The 13949-nt window shown below is 47.2% G+C and overlaps 1 protein-coding gene across 1 annotated transcript in view; it reads left to right on the top strand.

Annotated features, from left to right (window-relative positions):
- Positions 1-2058: 2058 nt before the first annotated feature.
- The window catches only part of RSBN1L (round spermatid basic protein 1 like), a 115250-nt gene continuing 103359 nt past the window's right edge, over positions 2059-13949 (top strand). Inside the window, exon 1 of the mRNA XM_077264701.1 lies at positions 2059-2545. Coding sequence (XP_077120816.1) covers positions 2107-2545 — 439 coding nt within the window. The 5' untranslated portion in view covers positions 2059-2106. The remainder of the gene's footprint in view (positions 2546-13949) is intronic.

Genomic DNA, 13949 nt, shown 5'->3' with positions numbered 1-13949 from the left:
AATCAATTCTTTCAATATCTTAAGCATAATCATTTAAGTAACTTAAAAAAAAAAAAAAATTGTTGGCGTGTTCTCAATTTTCAAAAAATCTCCCACAACATGCCAGGTTGAAAATTAAAAGTGAGAGTCTTAGGCCATGTGCACACGTTCAGGATTGTTAGCGTTTTTTTCGCGTTTTTTTCGCTATAAAAACGTGATAAAAACGCGAAAAAAACGCTAACATATGCCTCCTATTATTTACAAGGTATTCCGCATTTTTTGTGCAAATGTTGCGATTTTTTCCGCGAAAAAATCGCATAGCGGAAAAAAAAGCAACATGTTCATTAAAAATGCGGAATTGCGGGGATTCCGCACACCTAGGGGTCCATTGATCTGCTTACTTCCCGCACGGGGCTGTGCCCACGATGCGGGAAGTAAGCAGATTATGTGCGGTTGGTACCCAGGGTGGAGGAGAGGAGACTCTCCTCCACGCACTGGGCACCATATAATTGGTAAAAAAATAAGAAATAAAATAAAAAACAGTCCTATACTCACCCTCGATGTCCGGCGCTGTGTTCCCGCCTCTGTGCTGCACGCTGGCTGGTTCCTGTAGCTGGTGTGCGCTGAAGGACCTCGCCGAATGACGTCACTGTCCTGTGATTGGTCGTGAGCGGTCATGTGACCGCTCACGTGACCGGACCGTGACGTCACGGAAGGTCCTGTGCGCACACGCCAGCTAGAGAAAGAGGAACGGACGCCGCTGAGGAGATGTCTGGGTGAGTATAAGCATTTTTTTATTTTTTTTAACATTCTATCTTTTACTATTGATGCTGCATAAGCTGCATCTATAGTAAAAAGTTGGTCACACTTGTCAAACGCTATGTTTGACAAGTGTGACCAACCTGTCAGTCAGTTTTCCAAGCGATGCTACAGATCGCTTGGAAAACTTTAGCATTCTGCAAGCTAATTACGCTTGCAGAATGCTAAAAAAACGCGAAAAAAACGGAAAAAAAACGCAAAAAAAAAAAATGCGGATTTCTTGCAGAAAATTTCAGGTTTTCTTCAGGAATTTTCTGCAAGAAATCCGCAACGTGTGCACATACCCTAAGGGTGTCCACGTTCAGGATTGCATTAGGATTTGGTCAGGATTTTACGTCAGTATTTGTAAGCCAAAACCAGGAGTGGGTGATAAATGCAGAAGTGGTGCATGTGTTTCTATTATACTTTTTCTCTAATTGTTCCACTCCGGGTTTTGGCTTACAAATACTGATGGAAAATCCTGACCAAATCCTGATGCAATCCTGAACGTGGACACATACCCTTAGGCCACGTTTACTCATTTATATCAGTATTAAAAATCCAAAACACCTTACAATCAGGCTGAGGAAGGGCTATTCCCCTCAATACACACGCTCCACAGGAACCGCCCGCTCCGTGGTGCATACAGCACAGCTTGAGGACAGCGCCGTGCTATGGCCCGTGTCCCCTCAGGTGCGCGCTGCGCTATACGGTCCTTGTCCCCTCAGGTGCGCGCCGCGCTATACGGTCCTTGTCCCCTCAAGTGCGCGCCGCGCTATACGGTCCTTGTCCCCTCAGGTGCGCGCCGCGCTATACGGTCCTTGTCCCCCTCAGGAGCGTGCCGCGCTATATCACCCGTGTCCCCTCCAGCGTGTGCCGCGCTATATGGCCCGTGTCCCCTCAGGTGCGCGCCGCGCTTATAGCCGAACGCCTCTTACAAACAACATGCAGTCCCAGAAACAGTGACGAACAAAAACATCCGCTGTCCAGTCAACCAATGCTGCCAACCTTACGTAAGCACCAGGAGTTCTCTCTGGAACATGGAACCGCACCCCACCCCCGTCCGTGTCCTGCACGGCGCCTCCCCTCACTCCCCCTGTCAAAGCAACTCTTCTCTCTTTCCTCCGCGGCGATACTAACAAAATGGCCTCGGCTCCCATGCGCCTTTCCGACTCACATGCCGGGACACGCCTCTCTGGAGTCACGCGATTGGCAGTAATTGTTCAGAGCCCGCCCCATCCTCTGAACGCTATTGGTCGATTGCAGTAGACCCCGCCCACTACTCCTTGGCAGCTCGGCGGCGGAGTCTAGGCATCGCAGGAGCCCAAAATGGCGGAGCTGTGGAGTAGTGTTCGTGCTTCGCCAGCTGACAAACACGAAGCGCTGCCCAAACCCCGGGAGGTGATTGTGGTGAAAGCCAGCGCGGAGGGGAAGCCTCGTCCGCCGACCTCCAGCACGAGCAGCCGTGACCTGCATCCCGCCAAGAGAATCCGGACGGAGGAGAAGGTTCCCAAGCCCAAGCGTGTGAATGGCGAGGGCGGAGGGGGCGGGAGCCATCGACCTGCTGCGGGCTATGCTACTCCAGCGACATGGAGCTCCCCGGTAGCGGCCAGCGGCACCCTGTCTCTCGCCCCGCCCGGCTCTACCCGCTCCCCGCATTCTGCACCTCCGCCCCAGAAGCCGAGGAAGCCCAGCGACAAGCGGGAGAGGAAGAAGCCGCGGCACGAAGATGGCGCCGGGGAGAACGGAGGTGTCCCGCCTGTCACCGGTGAGTGTCACCCTGCCCGGGACGTGCGTGCAGGTGGCATCTCCTGTGCGTGCGACCGTCTACACTCTGCTGTCACTGCGGCCATTCATTGCTCAGGGGCACGGAGCCTGTCTGCTGTCATCATGGCTCCGGCAGTAGCTCACAGTGACCGGCAGTGTGTGTGTGTGTACACCTCATCTAGTGTGTGTGTGTGTGTGTGCACCTCATCTAGTGTGTGTGTGTGTGTGTGCACCTCATCTAGTGTGTGTGTGTGTGTACACCTCATCTAGTGTGTGTGTGTGTACACCTCATCTAGTGTGTGTGTGTGTACACCTCATCTAGTGTGTGTGTGTGTGTGTACACCTCATCTAGTGTGTGTGTGTGTGTGTGTACACCTCATCTAGTGTGTGTGTGTGTGTACACCTCATCTAGTGTGTGTGTGTGTGTGTGTGTGTACACCTCATCTAGTGTGTGTGTGTGTACACCTCATCTAGTGTGTGTGTGTGTACACCTCATCTAGTGTGTGTGTGTGTACACCTCATCTAGTGTGTGTGTGTGTGTGTACACCTCATCTAGTGTGTGTGTGTACACCTCATCTAGTGTGTGTGTGTGTGTGTGTACACCTCATCTAGTGTGTGTGTGTGTGTGTGTGTGTGTGTGTGTACACCTCATCTAGTGTGTGTGTGTACACCTCATCTAGTGTGTGTGTGTGTGTACACCTCATCTAGTGTGTGTGTGTGTGTACACACCTCATCTAGTGTGTGTGTACACCTCATCTAGTGTGTGTGTGTGTACACCTCATCTAGTGTGTGTGTGTGTACACCTCATCTAGTGTGTGTGTGTGTGCACCTCATCTAGTGTGTGTGTGTGTGTGCACCTCATCTAGTGTGTGTGTGTGTGTACACCTCATCTAGTGTGTGTGTGTGTGTACACCTCATCTAGTGTGTGTGTGTGTACACCTCATCTAGTGTGTGTGTGTACACCTCATCTAGTGTGTGTGTGTACACCTCATCTAGTGTGTGTGTGTACACCTCATCTAGTGTGTGTGTACACCTCATCTAGTGTGTGTGTGTACACCTCATCTAGTGTGTGTGTGTACACCTCATCTAGTGTGTGTGTGTACACCTCATCTAGTGTGTGTGTGTGTGTGTGTGTACACCTCATCTAGTGTGTGTGTGTGTGTGTGTACACCTCATCTAGTGTGTGTGTGTGTACACCTCATCTAGTGTGTGTGTGTACACCTCATCTAGTGTGTGTGTGTGTACACCTCATCTAGTGTGTGTGTGTGTACACCTCATCTAGTGTGTGTGTGTGTACACCTCATCTAGTGTGTGTGTGTGTGTGTACACCTCCTCTAGTGTGTGTGTGTGTGTGTGTACGCCTCCTCTAGTGTGTGTGTGTACGCCTCCTCTAGTGTGTGTGTGTACGCCTCCTCTAGTGTGTGTGTACGCCTCCTCTAGTGTGTGTGTACGCCTCCTCTAGTGTGTGTGTGTACGCCTCCTCTAGTGTGTGCGTGTGTACGCCTCCTCTAGTGTGTGCGCGTACGCGCCTCATCTAGTGTGTGCGCGTACGCGCCTCATCTAGTGTGTACGCGCCTCATCTAGTGTGTGTACGCGCCTCATCTAGTGTGTGTGCGCGCGCGCGTACGCGCCTCATCTAGTGTGTGTGTGCGCGCGCGTACGCGCCGCATCTAGTGTGTGTGCGCGTACGCGCCTCATCTAGTGTGTGTGCGCGTACGCGCCTCTTCTAGTGTGTGTGCGCGCGCGCGCGCGTACGCGCCTCTTCTAGTGTGTGTACGCGCCTCATCTAGTGTGTGCGCGCGTACGCGCCTCATCTAGTGTGTGCGCGCGTACGCGCCTCATCTAGTGTGTGCGCGCGTACGCGCCTCATCTAGTGTGTGCGCGCCTCATCTAGTGTGCGCGCGCGTACGCGCCTCATCTAGTGTGCGCGTACGCGCCTCATCTAGTGTGCGCGCCTCATCTGCCGTTCGTCCGCTTCATCTGGTGTGCATCCAAGTGTATCTCAGTCCCATGTAACAGCTAGTGTGTATACATGTATGTGGCCCATCTGGTGTGTAGATTATGTATATACGTACCTCATGTCCTGTGATGTGTATGTACCTCATCTGGTGTGTGTGTGTGTGTGTGTGTGTATAAATATTTATGCACACTTATCCAAAAAATAAAGGGAACACTAAAATACCACATCCTAGATGTCACATATTCCAGCTGCAAATCTTTATTCATTACATAGTGGAATGCATCGAGAACAATAAAACACAAAAATGATCAGATCAATATAAATCAAGATTCATATCCCATGGAGGTCTGGATTTGGAATATTGCTCATAATCAAATTGGAAAATCAATTTACAGGCTGATCCAACTTTAGTGAGAATGCCTCAAGACAAGGAAACTATCCTCAGCAGTGTCTGTGGCTTCCACATTCCTGTATGACCTCTACAACACCTGGGCATGCTTATGATGAGGTGGCAAATGTTCTCCTGAGGAATCTCCTCTGAGATCTGGATTAAAGCACGAGTCCGCTCCTTGACTGTCTGAGGTGCCTTGGTGGATGGAACGAGACATGATGTCCCAGATGTGCTCAGTTGGATTCAGGTCTGGGGAATGGGCAGACCAGTATAAAGCATCAATGCCTTTGTCAGGAAATAGGAAGAATTTCTTATTACTTAAATTACACATACAGAGCTCTCAGCTGCAGTTTCCTCTGCCTGCATGTGCCTGTGTGTGATTTCACCTTTTCCTCCTCCCTCCCCTCTGCTATATAGCTGTAATGTGAGACCAGCGTGCCAGCAACCTGCACTGAGGAGTTTTATGGCTTTCAGCTGGGAAAGCCAGTCCCTTGTCTGAAACCATGTGCTCCTTTGTGTATCAGAGAGTTATTCAAGATGGAAGAATTCCACCCCAAATAACATAGATCTGAAAGTTATATATTTGGTATGTACAACAATAGGGCTCCTAACTGGTGGGTTTCTGGAGCCCAGCGTGTAGCAGAAAGTGAGAAACGCATTACTACGTAACTGGGTCACCCAGCTACCCCATGTCTATGCTTAAACGAGTCTCTAGGTCACGCTGAGCATAACGACACTGGTGTCGTCTTGCTACGAGGTTCATATGCCGAGATATGCAGGATGATGGTTTTTCATATCCTCAAGAAAGAAGAGTTCATTCCATAGCTCTGTCCACCCCATGAGGTCATCCAGGGGGAGAGACCGTTAGTTTTGGGCAAAAACTCAGAGGCCCAGATAAAGGGGGGTCTTTTGCCGGGGGATTCAGCTACGACAGGCTGTGCAATCTGACCTAAAGATAAGTGGGGTAAGTTCCCTCCCACGCCACCGCGTGGCGTACCATTGAATGATATGAAAGAACTGTAAGTGTTTTTTATTTCAACTTTAATCCCTTTTTATTTGTAATCGTCTGTATATACATAATCGTCTCATTTTATAATATCTCTTTACCCTTTTGTAAACACTGCCTACCCTTTTGGAGTAAAATATATAAAATTACTAGCTTAGTTTCTCCTTGCTCTATAACATACTGTCACTTCCTCTGAAGTGAATTATGCTACTAATTTGGGTTGGCTCCGGACCTGTTATTAATGAAGGAATCACAGCTGGTGGCAGCTGATTTGTCCTGTGCGTTTGTGAGACCTTGTAGCAACGGACGGCATTGATAATTATTGTTCCCACCTGAGTGGGAGTAGTTACACCGCCCTCGCTGCAGTGTGCCCATTAGCCAGTACAAAGTAAGGCAGCCTTTCTGGTGACTAATTAACCTAGGTGCAGTACCCTGTCTGACCCGAGGGTAAGGGGGCGGCAGAGATCTGCAAGTTCTAAACCGGAAGTGGGATATAGATAAATCCCCTTCAGAATAGAACTGGGCAACCAAACAACCTCGTTTCATGACATTAGTGTGAGCGGCGGGGATGATAAAGATATCCTCCCTGGGATCTGTGACAGCTTTCATCATGCCGGAACTGTTGACACACTTACGCCACATGAGGCCTAGCATTGTCATGCATCAGAAGGAACCCAGGGGCCCACTGCACCTGCATATCGCCTTTCACAGAGGGTCTGAGCGTCTCATCCCTGTACCTAATGGAAGTCAGGGTACCTCTGGCTTTCACATGGAGAACCGTGGGGCCCTCCAAAGAAATACCTCCCCACACCATTACTGACCCACTGTCATACTGGAGGATGTTGCAGGCAGCAGAATGTTCTCCACAGCATCTCCAGGCTGTCACGTCTGTCACGAGCTCAGTGTGAACCTGCTTTCATCCGTGAAGATCACAGGGCACCAATGCCAAATCTACCAATCTTGGTGTTCTCTTGCAAATGCCTATCGCCCTGCACGGTGTTGGGTTGTAAGCGCAACACCCAATTGTGGACTTCAGGCCCTCATACCACACTCATGGAGTCTGTTTTTGACAGTTTGAGCAGACTCATGATTGTTAGTGACCTGCTGGAGGTCATTTTGCAGGGCTCTGGCACTGCTCCTCCTTGCACAAAGGAAGAACTAGCAGTCCTGCTGCTGGGTTTGTTGCCCTCCTACGGCCCACTACATGTCTCCTGGTATACTCACCTGTCTTCTGGTATCTGCTCCATGCTCTGGATATTGTGCTGATGGACACAGCTACCCTTCTTGCCACAGCTCACATTGAAGTGCTATCCTGGATAAGCTGCATTACCTGAGCAACTTATGGGGTTGTAGACACTGCTTTATGCTACTGTACCTATGTGGGTGAGAGCCATGACAAAATGCAAAAGTAGCCAAAAAGGATGAGAACAGCAAAAATGGTCTTTGGTCATGCCCTGCACAACTGCTCCTTTATAGGGTTGTCTTGCTAATTGCCTGTCACTTCTACCTGTTGTCTGTTCTATTTTCATTACAGCAGGAGAAATTGATTCAAAATCTGTGTTGCTTCATAACTGGACAGGTTGATTTCAGAGAAGTGTGATTGACTTGGAGTTACATTATTTTGTTTAAGGGTATGCTCCCACGGTCAGTAAATGCTGCGGTTTGAGCGCTGCATACCTCCACAGTGGCTAGATTTTACAGCATAATGGATGGGATTGCTAGAAATCCTATGCCCACTATGCGTGCATCGGCACCTGTGGCTTCGCTGCGGAGACTTACAAGCGGCACGTCTTTCCAGACCGCAGCATGTCTATCTTGCGGAAACTCGAATATCTTGCAGAGATTAGAGTTTCCGCAAGATAAATGTCACCTGTACAATGTATTGGGCGCTGTGATTCCGCACGGGGGAAAAAGTTCTGCAAAGAAAGAATGCTTTCACAAATAGAAGTATTAAGGGGAAGATCTTGCTGGATCCTGGATGAATATCTGCTCCCCCCCCCCCCCCCTCCTTTTTATTTTTTAACAACATAAAGGTACCGTATATACTCGATCATAAGCCGACCCCCTAATTTTGCCACAAAAAGCTGGGAAAACTTAATGACTCGAGTATAAGCCTAGGGTGGAAAATGCAGCAGCTACCGGTAAATGTCAAAAATAAAAATAGATACCAATAAAAGTAAAATTAATTAAGACATCAGTAGGTTAACCCCTTCCCGACATCTGACGTTATAGTACGTCACATGTCGGGACCCCCGCTTTGATGTGCGCTCCGGCAGTGAGCGCACATCAAAGTCGCGACATGTCAGCTGTTTTTTACAGCTGACATGTGCGCGCAATAGCGGCGGGTGAAATCGCGATCACCCGCCGCTATTAACTAGTTAAATGCCGCTGTCAAACGCAGACAGCGGCATTTAACTACCGCATCCGGCCGTGCGGCCGGATATGAGCGCATCGCCGACCCCCGTCACATGATCGGGGGTCGGCGATGCTTGTACATTGTAACCATAGAGGTCCTGGAGACCTCTATGGTTACTGATCGCCGGTGGCTGTGAGCGCCACCCTGTGGTCGGCGCTCACAGCACACCTGCATTTTAGCTACATAACAGCGATCTGATGATCGCTGTTATGTAGCAGAGCCGATCGGGCTGTGCCTGCTTCTAGCCTCCCATGGAGGCTATAGAAGCATGATAAAAGTTAAAAAAAAAAGTAAAAAAAAATGTGAAAAAAATAAAAAAAATATAAAAGTTTAAATCACCCCCCTTTCGCCCCAATCAAAATAAATCAATTAAAAAAAACCCCAACCTACACATATTTGGTATCGCCGCGTTCAGAATCGCCCGATCTATCAATAAAAAAAAAGCATTAACCTGATCGCTAAACGGCGTAATGAGAAAAAAAATCGAAACGCCAGATTTACGTTTTTTTGGTCGCCACGACATTGCATTAAAATGCAATAACGGGCGATCAAAAGAACGTATCTGCACCAAAATGCTATCATTAAAAATGCCAGCTCGGCACGCAAAAAATAAGCCCTCACCTGACCCCAGATCACGAAAAATGGAGACGCTACGAGTATCGGAAAATGGCGCAGTTTTGTTTTGTTTTTTGCAAAGTTTGGAATTTTTTTTCACCACTTAGGTGAAAAATAACCTAGTCATGTTAGGTGTCTATGAACTCGTAGTGACCTGGAGAATCATAATGGCAGGTCAGTTTTAGCATTTAGTGAACCTAGCAAAATAGGCAAGCAAAAAACAAGTGTGGGATTGCACTTTTTTTGCAATTTCACTGCACTTGGAATTTTTTTCCCGTTTTCTAGTACACGACATGGTAAAACCAATGATGTCGTTCAAAAGTACAACTCATCCCGCAAAAAATAAGCCCTCACATGGCCAAAAATAAAAAAGTTATGGCTCTGGGAAGGAGGGGAGCGAAAAACGATAACGGAAAAACGGAAAAAGCTCCGGGGGTGAAGGGGTTAAGTGTTTTTGAATATCCATATTGAATCAGGAGCCCCATATAATGCTCCATACAGTTTATGATGGGCCCCATAAGATGCTCCATACAAAATACGCCCCATATAATGCTCCATACAGTTTATGATGGGCTCCATACAGACATTTGCCTCCATATAATGCTGCACATGGCCCCATAAGATGTTCCATAGAAATATTTGCCCCATATGCTGTTGCTGCTATTTAAAAAGAAAAAAAATCACATACATCTCGTCAGGCCCCCGGCACTTGCTATACTCACCTTTCCCATTCCACCGTTGGCGCCGCTGTGTCTTCTGCGTCCTCCACACTGACGCTCAGGCAGATTGCGACGCACACTAATAGCTTCATCGTGCCCTCTGACCTGAGCGTCACTGCAGAGAATGCAGAAAACGCAGCGGCGCCGACGGTGGAACGAGGGACTGGTGAATATCGCGCAGTGCCCCCATGCTCATCTGCTCCTGGCGCGGTCCCTGCACGTCCCTGGTTCTCCGGGCGCCAGCAGCTTCTTCCTGTATTGAGCCGTCATATGGTACCACTCATTACAGTAATTAATATGCGGCTCCACCCCTATGGGAGTGGAGTCGGGTCCATATTTATTACTGTAATGAGCGGTACCATATGACAGCTCAATACAGGAAGAAGCTGTCAGCGCCCGGAGAACCAGGGACCGTGCCAGGAGCAGGTGAGTATTATTAGACAGCTGCCGCTCCACCTCCCCTGCTGACCCTGGGAATGACTCGAGTATAAGCCCAGAGGGGCAATTTCAGCCTAAAAAAAATGGGCTGAAATTCTCGGCTTATATTTGAGTATATACGGTATTTAAAAAAATGTCTGGAGACCACTTTCCTGAAAATGGAAGACCCCTTTAATAATTTATCATTGAACAAAAAGAGAAGCCTAAATTAGTCTGTTCACTATTTTTGATAGCCTATCCTTAGAAGATGGAGCTGCTGTGTTCTGGCAGCATCTGAGAGCGGTTCTGGCTGCCACCGGTAACGGCTGATTGGTGGAGTGATGTGTGTTTCACTTCCTAAGGATAGATTATCAATAGAAAAGTAGTTGCCGACCCCTTTTTAAATCAATATTATTGTGACCACCATATCAAAATGGCATCAAACATTTTGGAAATCTAAGCACAGATCTTCTGTGGATGTAGGCCTTCTCCAGTCTTTCTGTTACTTCATGTAATCCAGACAGACTTGATGCGGAGATCAGTGCTCTGTGAGGGCCATGTCGTCATATCTAGGACTTCTTGTTCTTCTTTACACTGAAGTTACCATAGTAATGACATTGGTTGGAGTCGTTGTCCTGCTGCAGAATACATTTGGACCCAATTAGACTCCTCACTGATGGCATTGCATGATGGATAAATATCTGCCTGTATTTCTCAGCATTCGGAACACCAAAAAATGATCAACGTTGAGGACTCTGAGATTGGCCAAAGAAACTTAGTGCAGTACATGATCGACATATGCTTTACTTTGAAGTAGAAGATGTACAGCAGTGTCATCAACTCAGAACTGGCAGCAACAAAAAGGGCCAAACTGCCAACCTACTGTTAGAAATCTGCTCAAAAGTAATAAGGGTACTGTCTCACAGTGGCACTTTGGTCGCTACGATGGCACGATCCGTGACGTTCCAGCGATATCCATACGATATCGCTGTGTCTGACACGCTACTGCGATCAGGGACCCCGCTGAGAATCGTACGTCGTAGCAGATCGTTTGAAACTTTCTTTCGTCGTCAAGTGTCCCGCTGTGGCGGCATGATTGCATCGTGTGACAAAGGTTGTATACGATGTGCGCACAGTAACCAACGGCTTCTACATCGCAAATACGTCATGAAATTATCGCTCCAGCGCCGTGCATTGCAAAGTGTGACCGCAGTCTACGACGCTGGAGCGATAATCAAGCGACGCTGGAACGTCACGGATCGTGCCGTCGTAGCGACCAAAGTGCCACTGTGAGACGGTACCCTAAGCTTCATTGAAGAGCTGCGACCATAAAAAAAAAAAAAAAGTCCCTTTGATGTGGAAACAAGTCCCAAGCAACTCGGCTACAAAAAAAACATAGGAACTAGGGGGCCAAAAAATGGCAGCAGTAGCTTTCAACTGATGAATCCAAATGTTAAATATTTGTGATAGTGTTTACTGAAGGGCTGGAGAGTGATACAATGAGTGTTTGCAGGCAACAGTGTTCTATGGTGGAGGCTCCACTCTTTGGTACCAAATCCCCAACTCCATCTCACCAAATGGAGTTGTGGATTTGGTCAGAATTAATGGTGTCCTCATTGCTGAGAGATACAGACTGCTACTTATCCGTCATATAATACCATTAGGGAGCCGTCTGATTGGCTCCAAATGTATTCTGCATCAGGACAACCCCAAACATGCTGTCATTTAGAAGTATCTTCAGTGTAAAGAAGAATAAGAAATCCTGGAAGTGATGATGTGGCCCCCACAGAGCCCTGATCTCAACATACACTCTGTATGGGATTACACGAGGAGACAGAAGGATTTGTGCAAGTCTATAGCACCAAAAGATCTGTTGTTGGTTCTCTAAGACGATCCTTCAAAACTGAATAAATGTACCTTGAAAAATTGATGCCGTTTTGAGGGCAAAGTGTGGTCACCAAGTATTGATTTTTATTAAGGTTTGTAATTTTCACGTAATTTGCATTTTTTTAATTGGTAACAAACTATGAACATTTCTAATTTTGAAATCATTCTTTGCAGCATTCTTTCCACACCTGCCTGAAACTTTTGCACAGTACTCTGTACCTCATCTAGTCTCATTTGGTGTGTATAAGTACCTTACCTCACACTTATCAATTTTGGGTTCTGCTCCCATCACACTATCTATAAAACGTGGAGATTGCCATGTTGTGCATGGCCTCTGATCTGCAGATAGCACTTTGTAGAACAGGTCTATCATCTACTTTCTTCTTTCTTTCTATGCATTGGAGTCCAGCCGGTGGTCTTAATCATTGACATATTTTTGCACAGTCATATAGGGAATGCTATTAACCCCAACCCCTTCTCCCCCAAAGCCTGTTTTCACCTTCATGACCAGTCAATTTTTACAATTCTGACCGGTGTCACTTTGAGGTAATAACTCTGGAACGCTTCAACAGATCCCACTGATTCTGAGATTTTCTCGTGACATATTGTACTTCATGTTAGTGGTAAAATTTCTTTGACATGACTTGCGTTTATTTGTGAAACAAATTGGAAATTTAGCGAAAATGTAGCAATTCTCAAAATGTTACATTTTATGCCCTTAAACTAGAGCTTTATGTCACACAGAATAGTTAATACACTGCTTTATGCTACTGTACCTACAGTGGGGCAAAAAAGTATTTAGTCAGTCAGCAATAGTGCAAAAGTTCCACCACTTAAAAAGATGAGAGGCGTCTGTAATTTACATCATAGGTAGACCTCAACTGTGGGAGACAAACTGAGACAAAAAAATCCAGAAAATCACATTGTCTGTTTTTTTATCATTTTATTTGCATATTATGGTGGAAAATAAGTATTTGGTCAGAAACAAAATTTCATCTCAATACTTTGTAATATATCCTTTGTTGGCAATGACAGAGGTCAAACGTTTTCTGTAAGTCTTCACGAGGTTGCCACACACTGTTGTTGGTATGTTGGCCCATTCCTCCATGCAGATCTCCTCTAGAGCAGTGATGTTTTTGGCTTTTCGCTTGGCAACACGGACTTTCAACTCCCTCCAAAGGTTTTCTATAGGGTTGAGATCTGGAGACTGGCTAGGCCACTCCAGGACCTTGAAATGCTTCTTACGAAGCCACTCCTTCGTTGCCCTGGCGGTGTGCTTTGGATCATTGTCATGTTGAAAGACCCAGCCACGTTTCATCTTCAATGCCCTTGCTGATGGAAGGAGGTTTGCACTCAAAATCTCACGATACATGGCCCCATTCATTCTTTCATGTACCCGGATCAGTCGTCCTGGCCCCTTTGCAGAGAAACAGCCCCAAAGCATGATGTTTCCACCACCATGCTTTACAGTAGGTATGGTGTTTGATGGATGCAACTCAGTATTCTTTTTCCTCCAAACACGACAAGTTGTGTTTCTACCAAACAGTTCCAGTTTGGTTTCATCAGACCATAGGACATTCTCCCAAAACTCCTCTGGATCATCCAAATGTTCTCTAGCAAACTTCAGACGGACCCGGACATGTACTGGCTTAAGCAGTGGGACACGTCTGGCACTGCAGGATCTGAGTCCATGGTGGCGTAGTGTGTTACTTATGGTAGGCCTTGTTACATTGGTCCCAGCTCTCTGCAGTTCATTCACTAGGTCCCCCCCGTGTGGTTCTGGGATTTTTGCTCACCGTTCTTGTGATCATTCTGACCCCACGGGGTGGGATTTTGCGTGGAGCCCCAGATCGAGGGAGATTATCAGTGGTCTTGAATGTCTTCCATTTTCTAATTATTGCTCCCACTGTTGATTTCTTCACTCCAAGCTGGTTGGCTATTGCAGATTCAGTCTTCCCAGCCTGGTGCAGGGCTACAATTTTGTTTCTGGTGTC

The sequence above is a fragment of the Ranitomeya variabilis genome, chromosome 5 (genome assembly GCF_051348905.1).
Source record: "Ranitomeya variabilis isolate aRanVar5 chromosome 5, aRanVar5.hap1, whole genome shotgun sequence".
In the NCBI taxonomy this organism is placed as follows: Eukaryota; Metazoa; Chordata; class Amphibia; order Anura; family Dendrobatidae; genus Ranitomeya; species Ranitomeya variabilis.
This window is presented reverse-complemented; position numbering and strand designations above follow the sequence as displayed.